General features: G+C 43.1%; 1 protein-coding gene across 1 annotated transcript; it reads right to left on the minus strand.

Annotated features, from left to right (window-relative positions):
* Positions 1-3,742: 3,742 nt before the first annotated feature.
* Positions 3,743-5,337, minus strand: c16h1orf74 (chromosome 16 C1orf74 homolog). Its single transcript, XM_029693567.1, has 2 exons — positions 5,302-5,337; positions 3,743-4,987 (listed from the first exon to the last, which is right to left on the minus strand). Exon 2 carries the CDS (start codon positions 4,976-4,978, stop codon positions 4,172-4,174), a length of 807 nt encoding a protein of 268 aa, XP_029549427.1. The 5' UTR covers positions 4,979-4,987; positions 5,302-5,337; the 3' UTR covers positions 3,743-4,171.
* Between the last annotated feature and the right edge of the window lie 6,503 nt (positions 5,338-11,840).

Genomic DNA, 11,840 nt, shown 5'->3' on the forward strand with positions numbered 1-11,840 from the left:
CCACACTATAGAGACTTCTTGTTCAAGGACATTGGCTCAGAGCAACACTGAGTGTTTTACCTGTATGTCTGTCCATTGGTCTGTGTCCCTCTCAGGGTGTTATATCTGAGCTGTGGTGCAGGGGAGAAAATATGATATCAACTTTGGAGGGGACAATTACATAAAATTTTCTCAAGAGCAATTCCTGAGGGGTAACACATAGCCTACATTGTAATATGGTAAATGTATATTGAGGAACCAAAGAAATAAGGTGTTTGCCATACTCCTAACTACCGGTACCCAAAACTACACAACTAATCACAACAGCAATACCATTGCCTTTAACAAATCTTAGTTCAGTCACCAGTTTAAGTTGAGAGTGGGGGTATCCATGGCATTTTCCAATTATGTTCCTATTTTACAAGTCCAAAAAATGGAGAACCTTTCATAATGTTGCCAAACAAAGACTCAACAAACTTACCTGAGACTCCCTGTCTCTGCCAGTCTGTCCCTGCATATCTGTCCCCAACTCTGCTGTCTGTGTGCTATCTGTTGCCTGCTCTGCCTAATGACATCATTGTGAAACATTTCCATTAGAATTTCATTTCTTTCTTATGAACATTTTATCAACTAGTCTTTGAGATATTAGGCTACTAGGGTTCTTACCTTGCGTTTTGGTGTACTGAAAAATACTCTGATGTCCGTCTTATTTTTCTTCCATTTTTCTACCTGGCTGGCTGGCTACACACACAGTGTGTAGGTTATTTACAGTAGGAGATGGGCTTCTATCATCTTATCTTTTATCATTCTATTTGGGCTTCAATCTAAAAGGTAGCTAGCAAATGTGAAACGGATTAAAATGACAAGAGTTGACAGCTGTATGAGTTCACCATTTACACAACATATGCTGCAACCTTTTATAATTTTAATAGTTTGTTTCATATTGGCTGGCTTCCAACAATAGCTGAATTTGCAAAGCTAGCGAGCACCAATTCCATTTCAGTGGTGTTTGCTATAATCTTTGCTACCCGGGTTAAATAAATGTGAAATAAAATAAATAAATAAAAGTTCCCTTGCGACAATTTAACTTTTGCAACGAGACCATTAAATATATTTAAGACAATGGTAGAAGAGAGTGTATTTCTGTTCAGTTTATCGCTAACCTTATCACAGGGACTTTGAAGCACTAACTTACATCATCTGCATGCTGATCTTGGAATAAATTGACGATAGCAAAGATTCCATCTTTGATGAGGCCACATAAATGGAATAGGTACTAGCTAGCTTAATAGTTAATATTTGCGCGCTAGCTCTGCATATTCAGCTAGTGTGTGTGCGCGATTGACTGGATTGACCTCACGTCAGTTACGTTCATTGAGTGCCTTTCAGACAGTAGATACGACCCCTCTTACCTTGCCAACTAAGGAACTGGCAGTGGATCAAAACATTGTGAGGCAAAGGGTGGGGGGTCGCAATCTTTTGAAACTTAAAAACGCGCTATTAAGTGTCTATAATCAGCACAATTGCTTTCATTGCGTATTATTAATATTATTTAAATTACATAGTTATGTTTCAGTGATATATTGGGGGGTACAAATCATATTTTTCCAAGGATGGGGGGGTCGTGTCCCCCCCGGGATTTCCGCCCCTGCTGTGGTGCAATGTCTGCTGGAGAAGTGCTCCAGAAGCGTTTCGCAGCACTGAACCCTGGGTGGGTAGCACAGGCTGGTGGTGTAGCTCCAGACAGGGATACTTCATTGAGGACGAACAGGTCCTCCACTTCAGATTGCCTCCCTGTAAGGACTGTGGGGGCATACTGAAGCAAGACATGATGTTCTTTTTTTGGGGGGGGGGGGGGGGGCAGTGAACCGAGATACAGTAGTTTGTACATGACAGACTGACTGGTGGGGTCTGATGCAGCCATAATTGCGGGATCTTCTTTGCAGGTGGGCATAAATAAGGTATTATATATTGCTAGAGTCCAGAGACCATACCTCTTCAGTAGTCAACCATTTGTTGCAGTTTGACTATTTTTGTCTTGTTGATACATCTTCAAGTTCTCCAAGACATCTGTGTAGTCTGTTATATCCTTGTTTTTTTCTAGGTGTATTCTGGGTAGATTCCTACTGGCAGCAGCTGACCAGAAGAGCCCAGCAGCCATCTTGAACAACGGGCCTACCAGGGCCGACCACCTGGCAGAGTTCAGAGTCCGTGCTCGTTGTGGAGAGGTACTGTCAGTCATTCAGCCCCACTGACCAGAGACAGATGGATGGCTTTACTAGGACTCCGGTCACTGATCCACAGACACTGACAACTGAACTACTCAATGGGCTCTTCCTCTTGGTCATCCAGGCAGTAATGCAATCAGCCTCAGGACGTTGGGCTGGAGAGATGGAAACTTGTTTCTATGACATCTATGGGAAACCCCACAAGTAACAGAGGATATGCTTTATGGCTGACAGGGCGCTATTCTGAAGTTAGCACCCGCCATATTGATGGACGTAACAATCATCCATAGAAATTAATGGTTATTATTCTACTTTCCACTTAAGTTGTCAGCATACTTCAGTTTGGCTGGCGCCTAGACGAACTTGGCTACCCGAACGAGTGCGCTCGCATACTTCCTTAAGTCTGCTTGAAGAGAGAAAAAAAAGCGGCAAAAGTACTAATTGTACATTGAGACGTAGCCAGTAAACACTTCCTCAAAAGTCAGAATTAATCTATAAGTCAAGAAATCTTTCATTCATTTTTACATTTTTGCCAAAGAGATTAGTCACACAATTTTACATCTAACTAATTACATGTCAGGTGCAGTAGTATTCAATGAAAAAAAAATGCATGAAAACAAGTTGCATTGTTTTGAATGACAACAAAGACTTTGAAGAATCCTTACCGTTGACCAATCACCAACGAAGGGGCGTAGACTTCAGCACAGAACTTCGGCTTGCTTCCAGAAAAAAATTGTATGCCCAAACCAAAAAAACTCACCGAAGTCTGTTTAGGTTGAGAAGCATACGGATGCCTTTAGCCTGTACATCATTTTAGCTAACTAGTATAAACACTCCTCTCTGTATTTGGCTCTTTTCGCCAGCATTTTGGATTTGAGATCAAATGTTTCATATGAGCCGACAGTATAGAATGGCGCCTTTAATTTGAGGGTATTTTCATACATATGTTTTATTGTTTAGAAATGAAGGAATTTTATGCATCTAGCCCACCCATTTGAAAAAGTAATAAGTACTTGGTTCCATATTCCTAGCACACAATGACTACATCAAGCTTGTGACTCTACAAACTTGTTGGATGCATATGCAGTTTGATTTGGTTGTGTGTCAGACTGTTTTGCCCAATAGGAAGTGAATGGCGAATAATGTATAGTCATTTTGGAGTCACTTATGGTAAAAAAAGAATAGAATGTTTCTGAACACTAATGTGGATTCTACCATGATTACAGATAATCATGAATAACAGTGATCATATTATACTATTTTGGGCTCCCGAGTGGCACAGCGGTCTAAGGCACTGCATCTCAGTGCTAGAGGTGTCACTACAGACCCTGGTTCGATTCCAGGCTGTATCACAACCGGCCGTGATTGGGAGTCCCATAGGGCGGTGCACAATTTGCCCAGTGCCGTCCGGGTTAGGGTTTGGTTGGGGTAGGCCATCATTGTAAATAAGAATTTGTTCTTAACTGACTTGCCTAGTTAAATAAAAAATGAAATACCTCCAAAATCAGGAATAAAGATCATGATCTTTGCGCCTCTTAATTTCTCACTCATCATTTACAATTTATTCATGATTACTCCTAATCATGGTAGCATACACATTCATGTAAGAGTGTTCTGAAACATATATTCTTATTTACAATAAGTGACACCAAAATGACACAATATTAATTATTCACCATTCAGTTCCTATTGGGCAAAACAATCTGAAACAACCAAAACAAAAACGCACTGCATCCAACAAGTTTGTTGCCACAAGCTTGATGTAGTTATTGGTGTTAACTTCCCTCACAAATGCATTTATATTTTAAATAAATTATGTTTCCAAACTGATTATGTAAATCAGTTTGGAAACATGAACAAGTGCTTCTTCAATGTTTGCTTATCAATTGTTTTACACACAATTTCCAAAATACAACTACCGTCACATTTTTCATACAATATCCATCCACAAAGTGCCATTATAATCATAGAGCCACAGAAGGTAAGGTGACAGTTGATCTGGTTACACTGAGTCCAGAGAAGACCTTCTGCTGCTGAAATCGTTCCTGAAGCTGTGTAGTCCAGCTAGCCATCACTGACAGTGTCTCTGCCTGCAACATCTCTGGGGTGCTGAAGGAATACAGGCAACACCTGTGACCCTCAACTCCAGAACCACCACCCTGCCAGGATGCCACAGCCTTGGTTACCACCAGTGGAGACATAGCTAGGCAGTTCTCAAAGCTCCTGTTCTGGTCAAACCAGTATGTGGAGGGGTAGCCCAATAGAATCCCGAATAGAGTACACAGATTCCATGTCTCACAATGTCTCTTTTCAATTCGGTGAGGGACATTTCTCATCACAGAATGTTGCCCAAACTGTCTAATATGAGCCAGTAAAGCCTGAATCATGTCCCTGATAGCTCCCCACTGTAGCTCAGTGATGGCAGGCTGCTCCAGTGAGTGACATACATCCACCACAGTCACAGTCCTCCTCAAGAGAAGTGCCTCCAGGTTTGCTATAGTTAGGGATGGGTTCACAATCAAGGAATTCTCACTGATGACCAATGTCTGGAGAGATTTAGACACAAGTTGTGCAGCCTGCAGAGAGTTTAAATACTGTTGGACCTGCTCTGCAGATGCTGTATTACTGTCATATAGCAGAGCGGGCTTCAGGCCCAAGTCCACAGCCAGGACCTGAGTAGCCAGGTTCAGACTCACAGTGGCGGAGAAGCGTTTCTTTCCAACTCGTAGACATTTGCGAGCAGCAGCAACAAAGACGTCTGAAGAAGCCATGGACTGCTCCTAGGGGAATTTGAACATGTGGCAACATTACATGTTGATGAATGAAACTCCACGCTGACCAAAACATTATCAGAATAGTGTGCGTTAGTACGAGTTTTGCACCTAAAACGAGCATCCCAGAGGAACTACAGTAGCCAGCTAGCATGATAGTTAGCCTAGAAATGCAAGGCTGAACTGGAACCACGCTCATGCCTTCCAGTTACTTCCCACATATCATTTATTTTGACAAATTCATTAGTAGGCTACAGCTCATTGATCCTACAGTTAATCTATTCATCGATCTATCGACACCTTTAAAGCATAACGTTACTTACTTATTTCTGGTCGTTGCGTTCTTTTTTTTTTTTTTTTTTTTTTCTTCTTCTTCTTCTTCTTCTTCTTCGTCCTCCTTCTGCTTCGGGATTGGGTTGGCGGATCGCATCCAACTTTAAAGGTGCGTACCCCGCCATCTACTGTACTGGAGTGAGGCCAGTCATGGCTTAACGACATTAAATTATTTGAATTATTCATGTTCCTGTAAAAAAAAAAAGCGAAATAGAGCCCTAGACACCACTTCCCTTCCCCCCACTACACCACCCAAACCTCAACCAGCCTCTCTAACCCTTTGACACAATCTCTCCCTATCTGCATCATACTGTTCACAAAATATCCACACACTCCACCGTTTCCTCCACTAAACACTCATCACACAGACCTATCATCCATAACGTGACATTCAAACCTGTGTACCTAAACCGTAGTCTACTCCACACAACTTCCTCTCTCCTACATCTCATACTCCCCGCCTCTTCCTTTACTGACTGGTGCATGCGATAAAAATTGCCTCCCCTTACTACTAGCATCCCACTCCCTTTGCCAAAGATCATCATCTTATTAACATCATTAGGGCACAGGGACTATCCAACTTGGTCACCATCATCCACAAGACAGGAAAGCCAGCTACTTTGAACAGTATTTTGCCACCCCCATTCTCAGAACCCTCAGACTCGCAAAATCGACCACACTGTGCACAATTGCTGGAACCCCCCGCCAGTGTTCAAGACGCGGAGAGATTTTGCCTTCAGGTTAGGTCTGCCCATGGCTGGGCTAGCATCGTGGAAGTACAAGGACATCATGGCCTACAACTGCTCCAAGGACACCATTGCGCGCCTGAGAGCCAGCTAAGCTGTGAACTCGCAACAGGTATGGTTAAATGTCAATCACCACAGCATCATGGATGGCTGTTCATGGTTGCATCCCCACTAGCCAAAAGAGAATCATCGCACTCTCCCAGAAGCTTGGCTGATGCCTAAAACCCACAAATACAGACAAACAAAGAGGTGTAATGGGTTTCTACTCCAAAATACAGTATGTCGCATAAAGCTAACTTCATTATTCAATGTTTTTTATTTTTACTGCATCAAGGATAGCGTACACAGACATTTCGGCTTCTTCAGTGTGTCCCCACTAGGGAATTAATGTATAGACGGCACATAGTACGTACAGAGCGCTGCCCCCACGGATGCACTGACACTGAAAACATCTACCACCTGTTTGTTTAGTGCACCGTGGCCAGGTGGATCTGGGCGCTGTTTATTCCCTCTGTCTCCCCCAACAGGTGGCTGACCCTACCTTTCCTGACAGCGGAGAACATCCTGAACGGTTCTCCCTGCGAATGCACCACCACCCAGCTCTGCCAGCAGTGGAGGATCATCAGCACCATTAAGCAGGTTCTGTGGGAGACAAGGAACATACTGGGTCTACCAACAACAAACAAAAGGATCACCATCCTTTTTAAAAACAATTTTTGAAAACTTTATTTAACTAGGCAAGTCAGTTAAGAACAAATTCTTATTTTCAATGATGGCCTAGGAACAGTGGGTTAACTGCCTTGTTCAGGGGCAGAATGACAGATTTGTACCTTGTCAGCTCAGGGATTCAAACTTGCAACCTTTCGGTTACTAGCCCAACGCTCTAACCACTAGGCTACCCTGCCGCTCCTTCTCAGGGATCACGCCATCACAGATATCCACAAAGACCCGGACCAGGCGAAGGTGGTATGGGGTTGGCAAGATGGAAGGACATCCACAGCTAAACCATCCCCCAAGCCGCCTAGACCAAGACAAATCCCAGACCCGTCCTCCAGTCTTCAGCGTCCAGCCTCACTGCCGCATCACTCCTCTTCCACGCCCCATGCCACCAACCACTCCCCCCGAACCATCCAAGGCCGATGGACACATTCTCTACCCCCACTCTCAACATTTGTCCCTACCCCTACCTCCCACTATCACTCTCACAGAACCGGCACCAGCCCAGAATCATGAACCATCCACCAACACAATGGGGCGAAGGGGGGACCAAACATCAGACTTTCACCCAGAGCGAGCAGAACACAGGGAGTGCCATCAGGGCACCCTTGTGTGCCTGCTTGCTCCTCAGGTTGTCCTTCCTCCCCTCTGCAAATCCAGCACCAGTCCCAGCACCAATCCAGATCCCATTGGCCAGTCCCAGCACCAGACCATCAGACAATGCGCGGAGGAGGGACTAAACACCAGACCTTCCCCTGGAGCGAGCGGACCACAGGGGAGTGCCACAATTTACCTCCTGGTTTAGAGCTCCCTTGTGTGTCTGTTTGCTCCACAGGTTGTCCTTCCTCCCCTCAGCAGATCCAGCACCAGCCCCAGCATGAATCCAGATCCCGGTAACCAGCACCAGCCCCAGCACCAGACGAGGCTGGGAGGAGGAACCAAAGATTACACCTTCACCCAGAGCGAGCAGGCCACAGGGAAGTACCACCATTGACCTTTTGGTCTAGGTCTCCCTTGTGTGTCTGCTTGCTCCTCAGTTTGTCTTTCCTCCCCTCTACAGATCCCGACCCAGAACCATCCCCAGTTTCCCGGTTCCTGGTTCCTATTTTTCCCAGGCCCACTGTCCCAACACTAACCCCTGGTTTTCCAGCTCTGGCACCAGCATGATTTCCAACCCTGCCCCAACACCAACCCAGGTTTTCCCGGTCCTAGCCCCAACACCAGCACCAACCCTGGACACAGCATCGACCAACCACAACTGCCACCTTCATCCAGCAACTGCCAGCTCAGACCCCACCCCTTCCCCCAACACAAAGACACAAACACAACGTTGACCAACCATGACTCACTGACTGACTAACAAATTGACGGACTGATAATTGTTAAAAGTGATTTCATTGAATACATTTGTTTTTTAGTTTAATTTTTGGTAATTGTTTGTTTTTCTTTTGATTTGATTAACTTAAGTTGGATTGATTATTTATTGTTTCAATTGTTTATTATTTTGAAGTTTAACGAAATATGATTTGAAATTTAACAAGTAATGATTTGGAATAACCAAATAAATTGACCTCTGCCAAATATGAAGCCCTTTTGCCCGGATCAAGGATTTGACTTCCCTGCGGCCCAGCGGGACCTGAAAACTACCCCCTATCCTCACAGCACTCTTAGCCACCACATCGGCCTTCTCATTACCTTCCACACCCACATGGACGGGAACCCATCAAAAGCTTACCACCACTCCCATCCTCTCCAATCCCATTAACAGCACAATCATCTCCACAAACAAGTCTCCCCTATCTGTCTTCACACTATTCAACACTGCTGGTCATTGCATTGTTGACACCAATTACTTATATATACACTAGATGACTGTATTGAAGCCACTGTGCTTCCATCTTGGCACTCCCCCACCATTGTAAAAAATATTTTGGAAGCTATAGAAATGCATTTATTAATGTCAAAATTCGTTTTTTTCCACATGTATTATATTGTGGACACATTAATGCATCCTTTTAAATTATATGTGAGCTAAAAAAAATATATAAAGATATTTTCCTTAAAAGTAAAAAAATGTTAAAGTACTAATGTTACTGTCCCCACTATATGGATGTAAAATAATGACACACTACCGTTCAAAAGTTTGGGGTATCTTAGAAATGTCCTTGTTTAGAAAGAAAAGCACATTTTTTGTTGATTAAAATAACATTAAATAGGTCTGAAATACAGTGTAGATATTGTTAATGTTGTAAATGACTAGTGTAGCTGGAAACGGCTGATTTTTAATAGAATATCTACATAGGCGAACAGAGGCCCATTATCAGCAACCATCAGATCAAATAAAATCAAATGTAATTAGTCACATGCGCAGAATACAAAAGGTGTAGACCATACAGTGAAATGCTGACTTACGAGCCTGTAACCAACAACGCAGTTTAAAAAATATGGATAAGAATAAGTAATAAAAGTAACAAGTAATTAAAGAGCAGCAGTAAAATAATAATAGAGAGACTATATACAGGGGGGGTACCGGTACAGAGTCAATGTGCGGGGGCACCGGTTAGTTGAGGTAATATGTACATGTAGGTAGAGTTATTAAAGTGACTATGCATAGATGATGACAACAGAGAGTACCAGCGGTGTAAAAGGGGGCCACATCTGCAGTCCTCATGCCTCCTTGCAGCATGCCTAAGGCACGTTCACGCAGATGAGCAGGGACCCTGGGCATCTTTCTTTTGGTGTTTTTCAGAGTCAGTAGAAAGACCTCTTTAGTGTCCTAAATTTTCATAACTGTGACCTGAATTGCCTTCTGTCTGTAAGCTGTTAGTGTCTTAACAACCGTTCCACAGGTGCTTGTTCATTAATTGTTTATAGTTCATTGAACAAGCATGGGAAACAGTGTTTAAACCTTTAACAATGAAAAACTGTGAAGTTATTTGGATTTTTACAAATTATCTTTGAAAGACAGGGTCCTGATAAAGGGACGTTTCTATTTTTGCTGAGTTTACATACTGTCACTGTGGGGACGACGTCATCGATGCACTTATTGATGAAACCAATGACTGATGTGGTGTACTCCTCAATGCCATCGGAGGAATCCCGGAACATATTCCAGTCTGTGCTAGCAAAACAGTCCTGTAGCTTTTTTATTGATCTAGTCATTGGTGCTTCCTGCTTTAATTTTTGCTTGTAAGCCGGAATCAGGAGGATAGAATTATGGTCAGATTTGTCAAATGGAGGTCAAGGGAGAGCTTTGTATGCGTCTCTGTGTGTGGAGTAAAGGTGGTCCAGAGTTTTTTTCCCCTCTGGTTGCACATTTAACATGCTGATAGAAATTTGGTGAAATGGATTTAAGTTTTCCTGCATTAAAGTCCCCGGCTTCTAGGAGCGCCGCCTCTGGGTGAGCGTTTTCTTGTTTGCTTATGGCGGAAAACTGCTCATTCAATGCTGTCTTAGTGCCAGCCTCAGTCTGTGGTGGTATGCAAACAGCTACGAAAAATACAGATGAAAACTCTCTAGGTAGATAGTGTGGTCTACAGCTTATCATGAGATACTTTGCCTCAGGTGAGCAATAGCTCGAGACTTCCTTAGATATCGTGCACCAGCTGTTATTTGCAAAAATACAAAGTCCGCCGCCCCTTGTCTTACCAGACGCCGCTGTTCTATCCTGCCTTTATAGCGTATAACCAGCCAGCTGTATGTTGATAGTGTCCTCGTTCAGCCACGACTCAGTGAAGCATAAGATATTACAGTTTTGAATGTCCCGTTGGTAGTTTAATCTTCCGCGTATGTTATCTATTTTATTCTCTAAATATTGCACGTTTGCCAGCAGAATGGAAGGAAGTGGAGGTTTATTCGCCTATGAATTCTCCTTAGACAGCCCGCCCTCTGGCCCCTTTTTCTCCGCCTCCTCTCCACGCAAATCACAGGGATCTGGGCCTGTTCTCGAGAAAGCAGTAGATCATTCGCGTCAGGCTCGTTAAATGAAAAAAAGGATTCTGCCAGTCTATGGTGAGTAATCGCAGTCCTGATGTCCAGAAGTTATTTTCGGTCATAAGAGACGGTAGCGGCAACATTATGTACAAAATAAGTTACAAAATAAGTTACAAACAACGCAAATAAACAAACAAAAAACACAATCGTTTGGGGACATGTATAACGTCAGCCTTCTTCTCCGGCGCCATCCTGTGTTCCAATGGCACGTTGTGTTAGCTAACCCTAGTTTATCATTTTAAAAGGCTAATTGATCATTAGAAAACCCTTAGCAATTATGTTAGCACAGCTGAAAACTGTTGTTCTGATTAAGCAATAGAACTGGCCTTCTTTAGACTAATTGAGTATCTGGAGCATCAGCATTTGTGGGTTCAATTACATGCACAAAATGGCCAGAAACAAAGGACTGTCTTCTGAAATAGTCAGTCTATTCTTGTTCTGAGAAATGAAGGTTATTCAATGCGAGAAATTGCCAAGAATCTGAAGATCTCGTACAACGCTGTGTACCACTCCCTTCAATAGTGACGAGATTGGCAAAAGAAGACACTGGACAGAGGAACTCTGCCTAGAAGGACAGCATCCCGGAGTCACCTCTTCACTGTTGACGTTGAGACTGGTGTTTTACGGGTACTATTTAATGAAGCTGCCAGTTGAGGACTTGTGAGGTGTCTGTTTCTCAAACACTCTAATGTATCTGTCCTCTTGCTCAGTTGTGCACCGGGGCCTCCCACTCTTTCGATTCTGGTTAGAGCCAGTTTGCGCTGTTCTGTGAAGGGAGTAGTACACAGTGTTGTACGAGATCTTCAGTTTCTTGGCAATTTCTTGCATGAAATAGCCTTAATTTCTCAGAACAAGAATATACTGACGAGTTTCAGAAGAAAGTTTTTTGTTTCTGGCCATTTTAAGCTTGTAAACAAACCCACAAACGCTGATGCTCCAGATACTCAATTAGTCTAAAGAAGGCCAGTTCTATTGCTTAATCAGAACAAGCATGTAAAATATGTCATTATCTTACCCCAATACCACAACAACAAAATACATGTAATTTTGTCCATTAAATATTTAATTGAAAT

This window comes from Salmo trutta, chromosome 16 (genome assembly GCF_901001165.1).
Source record: "Salmo trutta chromosome 16, fSalTru1.1, whole genome shotgun sequence".
NCBI lineage: Eukaryota > Metazoa > Chordata > Actinopteri > Salmoniformes > Salmonidae > Salmo > Salmo trutta.